We start from the raw sequence: 12,058 nt of genomic DNA on the forward strand, positions 1-12,058 counted from the left end.
GTGTTTTTTTTGTGGAATATTGAAATAGTCCAGTAAACTCCTAAGACCACTCTTAGAAATGAAGGGTCCTGATGCTTCTGAGATAATAATGCCAAGTTTTCCAATTCTGTTCCAATTGCTATTCTACAGGGCTTTAAGTGGTGCTGTCTTTTTCAATTTGCACATATTTGAGAAACATTTCTCGAAATATTTCAACTTAAAGCACTGACGAAATGAGGATAGAAACAGAAACTTGTAAAAATACATCTTTTAATAAACATCAAGTACAGTGCAGTTTTATCGAGGTTTTACATTGCAGTTTACAGCAAACATATTATCTATTATAGTGTATATTTATTTACAAGTAAAGTAAGCTCAGGGTTTTGTTTTCTCCCATGGTTGGATAAACCAGATCTGGTGGATCATACTACGTTTAAGGTTTCCCAAACTTCTGTAAAAGGCCTTTAACATTAAGAGACTTGTAACAACAAAAAAAGATATCCCGCATCACAATGATAGACTGATGAATGCTCAAAAGTTATTAAAAAGAATGATAAATACTTGATTTCCTTTGATGGCTTTGAAGAATAGCTCCTGATAGCAAATCTGAAATATTAACGACAATAAGGGAAACAACTGTTTCTTTTGCCAAGTGAATCTATAATAAATACTAATTAGAGGCTACAGATTATGAAAAGAATCCGAAAGATTCTTACAGGAGAAGTTTAACATTTTATATACATGATCCCATGGACTAAAAACTGTCTAGAATATTAATGGCTGAGTCTGCTTTTAACATTGTTTATACAAAGAATGGTGGAACTCTTGACACTTTTGGACAACTTCAGTGAGAGAGGGGACAGAAATTAATTAGCAAAGGGGGGAAATTAATATTAATCTCAAAATTCTACCTGCCGCTGTCTTGGAATGATCAAGACTCAGCTGTATCTGAGAAGAATTAAAAGAACTGAAGGAAATCAGAAGCTATAGCTAAGAAAACCATAGTTTTGCGTGCTTTCAACTGATGGCATTTAAAAATTATACAACTGTATTTATTTGCTATATACATAAACTAGTGTTTGTAATTAGAAACAAAAGTACCATTTACATCCACAGAAGTACCAGAAGCATACTCAGATTTGCAAAAGAGGCACAATAATCTGTTAGCCATGCAACTAGCTGTCTGTGAATTTTGTAATGGGTAATAGAACAAAATCCCCATGAACATAGCACTAATGTGTAGCAAATTACATCAAATAAACAGCTCAAATTCATAAGGGTAAACACCCAATATCCCTGAATTTCTAAGCATTCATCTCGGTGTTAACATGGTTTCCTCTAAATGTTACCCCATTAGAAGAGAGATTTTAAATATTCCTCCCTCTTTAATACATCGTCATACTTTCAGAGGTGAAAAGGGAACAATTTAATCTTTACCACTTTTGCCCATCCATTCTTATGAATCTGATATCATGTTATTACAGTGTCTAGGCTAATGTAGGTGCTCTAAAGGATCTAACAAACTGAATTTCTGGGTTCTAAATATTGCTGGTATTGTACAATAAGCCTGTCTGCCAGAAAGCCATGTCTCTGGGTGAAATATATTCCTAGATCAATGATTGAGAAGTGAAGACCAGCTGTCACTGAAGTCAGACTGTTCCCTAATTGTCAGATAACAATTTGATCTTCTCTATTAAATTAAAATTTCTTAGTAGATGGGACCAGATCTCATTCTTTGCATGTATCCTCTATAGCACCTAGTAAAGTGTTGGGCAAAGATATATCCTCAAGAAAATAATCAGTGATGGGGGCAGGAACTGAATCAAGGGTGAATGCAGTCATGGTGAAGTCATGCCTCACTTCACCCATCACCCAAAAGGCAGTCACCAGAATGAATCTCTGATGTTGTCACTGAAGAACAGATGCTTGTCCCCTACCACTGTCTAAAGGAGAACTAACCACTCGGGCCTCTTTATTTCTTTCTCTTAGTCACTAAGAGATTATACGTGGGCATGAGTACCACTTGGTGGATGATATCTGGGGAAAAGTTTTTCTGCCTCAGAGGAAGCACCAACCCATCGCATGGCACACTTTAATAATACAACTTATAGAACTATTAACTTTTAAAATTATGTTAAATGTTATCCATACTAATAGATATTTTAAATGTTAGGTTTATTCTCTCTGACATCACTTAAAATACATTTTATTTTTAAACACAGGCATGAGGTAGAAGATAAGAACTCACAAAAGAAAGTCATCTTCAAAATACCGAACTCTATTCAATACATTTTGCCCCGAGAAAGAAGTAAGAAAAGTTACAGCCTAAGCTGGTAGACTGGCTACTGTTAAAATATCACCCTTACCTGAAAAAAGATTTTTATTTTGAAATTGCCCTTTTTTCCCAATTTAAGGTATTATAGCAAAAGGACAAAACACATTCTGAAATACTCATAAGGATCGCTTATAAGAGCTTCTCTTAGCAATCATTTTTTACTATGTTGCTCTAAATCACCTCAGTTGAGACACAGGTCCTTTCCACCGAAATAACTGATCAGATATCAACCTGGAGGCTAAAAATCCTTCTAGCATAAGAAGATAAAAGGAATGATTCACATTTAAATATTGTACTTTTCATAAAAACTAGCAGCACTTCATCCTACTAAGACATACTAATTTGGCTTCACTGACTGTGATCAAAGGAAAATGTATATAGGTCCAAAATAGCTCCTTGCACAAGGGAAATGTGAGGCTACAAGTTTTCTTTAGCAACTATTTCCCCACTAGGTGCTGTGTGAAACTACTGGAATGTCAATTTCTATGGCAGAGAGGCGGGAGCGTGCTGAATAGGGCTGTGAATATGTATGCATACTGGGAGGATGGGAGTACAGCGGTTGCCAGAAAGGAGAAGGCAAAGATTTGCATGCACAGTACCAAATAAACAGTAGAAGGGAAGTCGTAAACAAGCCCCCAGCACTAGCAATAGTGACATACACTGCATAGTCAAACATAAAGACTGGCTCGAACTTCCTGTTCAGATGGATGTTATAAAAGATGACCCAGATGGATGGGGAGAGGCTCACAGTACCTGCCAGGAAAAACAGCAGCCCGGCCACCAGATGGCAGCCGGCACTATTGACCAGACACTTGGCCAGTTTGATGTTGGGCACCGAGGACCTGAAGGCGGTGTTACACATTCCAATCAGGCAGAGCAGCAGGGCCCCCATTGCAATCAGGATGCTGAGGGGCAGGGCAAACTGGAGGACCCGCAGGTCCAGCTGGTCAACTGATGAGTACCAAGTAGTGTCGTACATCAGGCAGTCATTGCCCCCGTCGTACCGGGCACATTTCACCCACAGGCCTGTGTAAACAGTCAGGTTCTTCTCATTTCTGTTGAACGTGATCAGTCGTAATTTTCTCCAGTTGGGAAGCAGAGTCCCCGCAAAGAGGCCTGCTACCGAAGCGATTCCACACAGGAAGGAGAGGACCGTGGCTGCATGGACATCCCGACAGCCCATGGCAGGCAGGCTTGTGCAGTACTGCCAGTCAGACTAGGGGGTGACACACAAGAGGACAAATCATGAGGGGACAATAGGAGAGCATGGTGCTGACTGGAAACACAACCAATGACATCAATGCAAACAGGGAAATTCTGTCCCTTGTCTCCTCTCCATGTACAATATGAATGTATATAAGCACACATGCATGTGACCTCAGAGCACAGCTGCACACACACACGATCGCTTACTACTGCCTGGGTCATATAGCAACTAAAGTCTTCACACATGAGTATTTTTCTACACAGTGAATCAGAGGAACCACCAAAATAATTTCAGATTCTCTTAACATCACATCAGGAATTCTCTCAGTTGTCCAAAATCACTCATTCGACAACCACATATCAAACACTTTGATGTGTCAGACACTCAAATATATAGGGTCAAAGCACTCATCAACCGTCAACTACAAACAACACAAATTCGGCTTCAAATGCTCACGCAAATGTAAAATGGGACCAGCATAAAAGACAAAGGCATAGGGAAAGAAGCACTACAGGGCAGCAGAGTGGTTGAGGGCAGACTCTGAGCCAGACTACTTGGGTTCCAATCCGCAATTACTCACTTTCTAGCCAAGTGACCAAAGACACCTTGGGTCAACAACAATACTTCCGTGTGCCTCATTTTCCTCATCTGTAAAATGGGAAAAGTAACTGTGCCTACCTCACAGGGTTTTCTAAGTATTCAATGAGTTAGTATAATGTCAAATGCTTAAAGTTACATCTGGCGCCTTATAAGTGGGATGCAAGCGTTAACTACTTCTTAGCACTCAGTGATCAGCTCAGTGCCTGGCATCCTGGAGCAGTTCAAAGAACATCTGTTGAACAAACGTTAAATTAAAAAAAAGCAAACATCTCATTCCTATATACCGGGCATACCAGAAAATCACAAAACATAAATAGACTCCTCTCCAATGAGTTACTCAAACGAAAAAGAGAGAACAAAGGTCCCTGAAATTATTCTACTCATCTACTTCCTGACTGGTTCAAGATGATGGGCATGCATTTCAGGTTATTAAACTATTGGTTATTATACTAATATACTATGATTGGTTAGTCTACTATTACTGCTCATATAAAATGAATACAGAGATTTCTGAAGTAATGACAACCTATCTCTATTAATGCTATTATAAGGAAAAAGAAAAAAGGTAGCCAGGCCTTTCATCTCAAAAGGCTGTGTTCTTTTTCTGTATATGACAAATTATAAAAACCAGTGTATTATTCACCTTTATTTATTCAAGAGTTTGAAACTCACTCTCCAAACACCACTCAAATGTATTTTCTCTGCCTTCCATCATGCCTCCTATGAGACAACAGAACAGACTATTTTAATTTACTATATATTTAACACAATCACATGAACTAGGAATAATTTTACTAGCAGAAAACATACACGTATGTGTACATACCTATACACACACACATATATGTAAGTGTACAATATAAAAATCAGAGTTTAAGCACAAGTGACCACTTTTTAAAGTCCTCAAGTTAAGCATAACTAGTTCTAAGTTTCTCTGTTCTTAGTTTACTACTTGTTTATCATGTTGTCTTCTGTCAATATTACCAAAAGTAGTAATTGTTTAAGAAAATGTTAAGGATGAAAATACTTCAAACAGAGGAATTATGGTCCTAATTTATTTTTTCCTGCAAATTTTAAATGCTTAATTTTAGCAACCAACCGACCACCTTAGTCCAACAATGGAAACTCTGGTGCAAGTTTGAGGATGTTTACCCTGGAAAAGGCCACTACTGTTGTCAGTCTCTAGAATCCAGCTTCCTGTTGGTTTCTGCTCATTCGCCTGTCCCCCCAGTATACTGTAAGTAACCTGCACAGTGCCTGGCACAAGAGTCATTTTAGGAATATGTAAATAAATAAATACTGGGCCCCGGCCCAAGGCCACAGCAACTCACAAAGGTAGGCTATTAATGACGTAGAACTGCACAAGGAAGTAGCCATTACTAAGCAATCATTCATTCAACAGGTATTTACTGAGTATCTAGCACATGCAAAACACTCTGTTAGGCCCTAGAGGGACACTAAGGCCATTAAGATCTGGACCTTGCCCCAGTGTGTTAACAGTCAGACTGAGGGAAAAAATATGCTGTTTTATAAGAACTCAAAATGCTGATAATGAAAGAGATGTCTGATTATTACATATCAAGTGATTATTGTTAGGTATTAAGCAAAGTGACCCAATAAGATACCTGTTCATAAAAATGTATCATTCAGTGTTAGAGAACAACTGAGCAATGAAAGAGAATGAAGATTTAATCAATGTTGTGAAGACGTAAGGAAAAAGGTTCCCCCAGTTTCTTTCAAAGCTTCAGAACTCCTTCACATAACCCATGCAAAGTCCTAACCCAATCACAATTCCTTCCTGCTTTCAGAGGTAGGGGACAATTACTTGGAGTATCAATGTGATTGAGATTTCTTCAATCAAGCTGCCCTGTACCCCTAATTCCTACAACGCAAATGAAATGAGAAACAAGATCAGTATGAATGACTTTGTTATTGATAAATAATTTCTGTAGTTCTTAGCCTACAGACTATCAAATGACACTAATAAACAGAGGTGGGTCAATAGTCAATATCTATTTCAGTATCAAGTATGTTCAAATTTATCCTGCATCAAATCAGTACAAGTGTTATATCAGTCCCCTGAACTTGTGTCTGCTGAAGTATTCTTAGCTCAGATCCCAGAGACTAACGAACAGTCCTATTTTATCTTATTTTATTTATTTATTTATTTTTTTTGCGGTACGCGGGCCTCTCACTGTTGTGGCCTCTCCCGTTACAGAGCACAGGCTCCAGACGCGCAGGCTCAGCGGCCACAGCTCACGGGCCTAGCCGCTCCGCGGCATGTGGGATCTTCCCAGACCGGGGCACAAACCTGTGTCCCCTGCATCAACAGGCGGACTCTCAACCACTGTGCCACCAGGGAAGCCCAACAGTCCTATTTTAGAGAGCCAGCAAGTATACCATGGCATTTCTCAGAAGGGAAATACTATTAACCTCTATTTAACTAAATTTCAGTCTCAGTGCTGGAATTAATGTCCTTGCTCTTTGTAACTTTCTTTGGCTGCTGTACTTTTTATATACCCTGCTCTTAACTCCACATATGTATGATTTGATGGTAAGTAGTATATCTCACTAGAGGGATGAAGTAACAATTTTATAGGGATAGTTGAGAAAAGGAATATGTTTAGTGATTTAAAACTGAAAGATAATGCTGACTCTTAGAGCTATACCAATTAATTTCGAATTTGGCATAATTTTCTCAAATGCAAATCTGATCATTTCTTACCATTCAATAGCTTCCTACTGAATAGCTTCCTCAGAATAAAGTTTTAAATCTTTTCCATAGTTTCCAAAGTTTTAAATCCCACCATTTGGTTCCTGCCAGATTCTCAATCTCCTTATTGTGTCATTCTCCCACATTACATATTACAGTCTATGCAGCCATACTGCTTTTCCTTTAACTTCTCAAATTTTGTTTTTCAACTTGGCTAAGGGCTTTTTCTCATGCTGTTTTTCCTCCTAGAACTTTCTTAATCCCATCCTATTCTTTGCTTAGCTAACTCGTACTCATCTTTCTGGTTTCCAGGGAGTCTGACCCTAAACTTCCCGTCTCTTCCCCCACCCTTCACCTTCCGCCTGCCCCTAGTTACACCTTCGTACTTTTTCTTTGGTAGCAGTGATTATTCTTATATTCCCTGTTCAGTGTTTATCTTCCTCACCAGACTGTAAATTTCAGGAGGACAGAGAGCCTTCTGTTTTTTTCACTGTGTCCAACACTGGCACATAGAAGGCACTCAATTATTTGTTGAATGAATGAACAAACAAACAAATGGAAGGTCCATGTGAGTATGGTCAGGGCACAGAAAGTTAAAAATTTGCTCTAGGATCAGTTCCACTCATTTCATTCATTCATACTCTGTGTGTTGAAGCCTTCAAACTGCTTCTAGAATGTGCCCCTGCTTTCCATTCTTTATTGGCCAAAGCCTCTCATTTTTAAAAATAAAGTTCATTTTCTTCCCCCAGAAACTTCCCAAGAAAGATGAGGCCATGACCAGGTATTTACAAACAGTCTATGCTTGTAGAAACAAATATCTAAGTTTGGCAACACTGGTTAACTTCCACAGTGGTTAGAGATTCGATCAATTATGGCTCTGTTGATTCTCATGTTTTCAACTTAACAGGTATGTTACATACGGGATTCGCCCCTTGCCACTAAGACTGGTTCATATATAAAATTAATGTTTGCTTATCAAAGTTAAACAATTTATTATATTTTTATTTCCTCTTTAAAATATTTCTCCCAATGAGGAAAAAAACATCTTTTTGCCATATGAAAACCCCTTATTAGCGACTGCAGCAAATGTGCAAGGCTAAGAACACAGTTTAACAATCTGAGGAGCACCCATGAACACTAGCTGGCTGACAGTCTTGAGCTGGGTTGTATATACAGATGTGTCAGCTTGCTGTTTCCATCTGGGAGGCAGCTTGGTATTGCAACCCAGGCAACCCCAAGACTCATATGCAAGTCATAAACTACTATTTGCAAACTGGGAAAGTCACCTATGTCCTCTGCATCTTAAATTTCTCACATGTCCCCCAAGGTAGCTGTGAGATCATATATAGTAAAGCCCTTTGTAAAGCAGAATAGGGTCAGGAATTTAAGTCTGTAATGATTATTGGTAGGTTTATGAGAACATTCTCTTTGAGAGTAGTTACTGACCAAATCAGACAAGAACTCTGTTCAAAACACCCACTTAACATCTGTCATCTAACTGTTCCACAATGACTTGCAGAGAAGTAGACGGATAAATTTTTGTACACAATTAAAGGTTATCAAAGACATTTCAAATAAAAATATTTTCAAAAGAATACCTTTCCTGTGGTTTGGAATAGAGTTCAAAGAAGTCTGAAGCAGGAATAGTGGCTAAGAGCTTAAAGAATTACCAGATCCACTATTATTTTTTTTTTTTTTTTGGTACGCGGGCCTCTAACTGTTGTGGCCTCTCCCGTTGTGGAGCACAGGCTCCGGAGGCGCAGGCTCAGCGGCCATGGCTCACAGGCCCAGCCGCTCTGCGGCATGTGGGATCTTCCCGGACCGGGGCACGAACCCGTGTCCCCTGCATCGGCAGGCGGACTCTCAACCACTGCGCCACCAGGGAAGCCCCAGATCCATTATTGTATTGTTTCAGGAACAATTCTAAGGAATAGCTACGTAAGCATACATCTGTGATAGCAGCTACATTAATCCTTGGTAGTAACACTAGCAGTCCCTTCTACCGTAATTCTTCCGTAATTTGGGTTTTCTTAGAAACTGTAGATCATCAACATAGCACTTGCAATGGAGGTCTGTCCTATAACTTTATTTTGTTAAACAAGAGAAAAAAGTGTCATCTGATATATGGTAGCAAAAGGAAGAGATATAATCAAGGAATGTACTTACTCTTTGAGGTACTTGATAGTTCTAAAACTTTAATCAACTTAGAAGAAATATATGCACATCTGAACACACAGCACAGATGATCTGGACCTAAAGAAACAGGAAAAGTACTTCAGATTAAAATGGTACTAGTTTAAAAACTCAATTTGAATTCACAGAGCATTAGGAGAAATAATTAGCAATCATCTGAAATCAATGAAATCTTAAACCAAAAAAGGTGGTTAATGAGTTAAAAAAAAAAAGGCAGTTTATTCTTAAATTCACACAATATCTATATGTGAGATACAGAAGAAAAAATTAACCCTCATTTTGTGATTCGAGAAGATAGGAAAAATAAGGATAAAAGTCACTTTACTGTCCTGGAAATAGATGATCAATATTTAATGAATTTTTTAGATCCTTTCATGACTATAGTGAAAGAATGGAGGGCCAATGAAACACTGTGTGATTAGTTGTCTTGTCATAAAAGACATTCATGATGTTTTTTTTTTTTTTTTTTTTTGGCGGTACGTGGGCCTCTCACTGTTGTGGCCTCTCCCGTTGCGGAGCACAGGCTCCGGACGCGCAGGCTCAGCGGCCATGGCTCACGGACCCAGCTGCTCCGCGGCATGTGGGATCTTCCCGGACCGGGGCATGAACTCGTGTCCCCTGCATCGGCAGGCAGACTCTCAACCACTGCGCCACCAGAGAAGCCCCCATGATGTTTCTTTAATACCTTTAAAAAGGATACTGACAACAAAACTAGTCCAAGCTGATTCGCACTGTGCCTACTAAGATTTGCATCTAGAATGTTTTTTTCAGTTTATAGCTCCACCAATAGCTCAAGCCGCCATTTAAACGTTTCCATATATCTTTCTTAAGCATCAACAACTTCATCTTCAAATACTATTTACCTCAAATAGGAGGATGAGAAGGAAAACTTGTAAACACCTGAAAACTTCCTGGATTAAGGCTGTATCACTAGCCCTACTACGATCATTAAGTAGAATGATGTTCCCAACAGTCTGCACAGAAGTGATTTCAATCAGGTGGTTTTTTTGCTTTTGTTTTTGTTCTTCTCTTTTCCAGATGTATGTCTGGGTTGGTTTCAAGCACAACTGCTCAATCCAAAGTTAAGTGAAATCATTTTTACAATAGAAAACACACAACAGGATCTCTGAGCAATCATTTTTAAGTGGGGTCACCAAGTCTGGCTTTCTAATGTCATGACTAGCCTCTTGCAAAGCCTGTAACACAGAACGTGGGCTTCAGAGGAAAGCAAATCAAGCTTCCAGAGAAGCCTCCCCTCCCCCACACCCTCCTCTCACTCCCTTTGAGCTGTGTCCTCAGGAGCACCAGAGCGAGCAGAAAAAAAGAGAGAAAAAAAAAAGAGCTTTCCAGGTTAGAACCAATGGAAAGAGACCGCAACAGTGACTATGAACGCTCTCAGAAAAACCCATCTCTGCAACACTGAGTGGGTTGAACAGTGAGCAGGTCATCATTACACAACCAGCATGAGCTGCTGATTCAAAAATAGCAACCTGCAGCTCCACACCGCACACCCGGCCAGGCAAGCCCCAAGCCCCTGGCTGCCCCGACCAGACCCCTAGCCATTTTCATACTCCTGGATCCAAAATAATTTTTTAGAGCTCTACCAAACACCTCCTCACTCAGTGTTCACGTCCGCAAATGTGGTCAGCATTTTTCAAGGCTAAATGACTCCCGTCGTTTAAGCAACCTTACACAAAATCCTCAGCTACTTATGCAAAAGACCCAGAAATTAGAACATTCTTGACCAGACCTACCTGTTTCTCACATCCAGAGCATTTTACTCGCCCACACTGAGGAAGCTCTTACAGCGCCTACCTCTCCGCGTCCCAGGAAGTGCGTTCCCAGTGAGCCACACCGGAGGCTTCTGGGACTCGTAGTCAGGTTCCCTAAACCAGCATGTCCTGGATGACTGGGAGACTACAATTCCCAAAATCCACTGGGCCGGCAGTCCCAGGCAATATCCTGGGACCACCTCCCGCCCTCTGCTCCGCTTCCCACCTCCACCATTCCTCTAGCACCTTCAGTTCCGTCCAGATTTGTTACAGGTCTAAAAAACAGTTAAAGGAAACAAAACTAAAAATAGTTTTGAGTTGGGTCCCCAAGTAAATATTTCCCACTAAATGATTTATTTACCACTTTCAGTGGGAAAGGGGGAGGGAGGGTCAGTGTTTTTTTGTTTTTATTTCATTTTTTTTTCCACCTGCTGTTTCTCAAGTAACTTTAATTCAAAACAATCAATATGCCATTGAGGCATATTTGGAGGTGGCCTTGCCCTGGGCAGATGCTGAAGTGTCATGATCACACATACACATAAATGGAGATAAAGTAAATGTGGTAAATATTGATAATCGTTAAATCTAGAGAGAGTAAGTATACGGGTGTTCATTGTACTATTCAATGTACCTTTGAACATTTTCAAAATAAAAAGTTTGAGAGAAAGCATCATAATTTTAAATGAAAGTAAAAGATGGCATCCATCCCTATCCCACTCTGCCGCTGTATGACCTTGGGCAAGTTAAATAACCTCTTTGTAGCTCAGGATCTCATCTGTAATAATAATGTATTTATATCAGAAACTATGGTGAGGATTAAATGAGTTACTATACATAGACAGTATACGTGTCTAACACACAATAAGGACTTTACATATTTGCTATTTCCATTTGACATTTTTGTGTTGCTCTAGTAACAGGACTATGTGTTAGTAATGAAAAAGGCTACTATCTGCACTGCTACCACTTTCTCATCTTCCATACTGCTTCAGAGGATGTAAGGTGATTTAAGGCCAGAAGCAATCCGATCCCAAAGCCAGACCTAGAGATGTAACAATGAGAAAGAGGGACAGCATTGGGTGAAAAGGATCTCTGGGTACAAAAAGGCTCTGGGCTCCAAGCCAGCTCTGGCAATAGCAGATGCATGATGACGATATGACACAGGATTCTTTGCTCTGAACTTCAGTTCTCTAATCTATAAAACTGAATTGAATCAAATAACTGTGTACAAAATCATTTTATAATTTATTTCCCAGTCA

General features: G+C 39.6%; 1 protein-coding gene across 1 annotated transcript; it reads right to left on the reverse strand.

The window, feature by feature from the left end:
• Nucleotides 1–232: 232 nt before the first annotated feature.
• On the reverse strand, nucleotides 233–10,870 carry CLDN12 (claudin 12). The gene is made up of 3 exons (XM_065884061.1): nucleotides 10,782–10,870; nucleotides 9,001–9,087; nucleotides 233–3,530 (listed from the first exon to the last, which is right to left on the reverse strand). Exon 3 carries the CDS (start codon nucleotides 3,495–3,497, stop codon nucleotides 2,763–2,765), a length of 735 nt encoding a protein of 244 aa, XP_065740133.1. The 5' UTR covers nucleotides 3,498–3,530; nucleotides 9,001–9,087; nucleotides 10,782–10,870; the 3' UTR covers nucleotides 233–2,762.
• Nucleotides 10,871–12,058: the final 1,188 nt, after the last annotated feature.

The sequence above is a fragment of the Phocoena phocoena genome, chromosome 9 (genome assembly GCF_963924675.1).
Source record: "Phocoena phocoena chromosome 9, mPhoPho1.1, whole genome shotgun sequence".
NCBI lineage: Eukaryota > Metazoa > Chordata > Mammalia > Artiodactyla > Phocoenidae > Phocoena > Phocoena phocoena.

Coding starts and splice junctions, on each gene's coding strand:
- CLDN12 (XM_065884061.1), bottom strand. CDS start 3,497: ATGGGCTGTCGGGATGTCCATGCAGCCACGGTCCTCTCCTTCCTGTGT.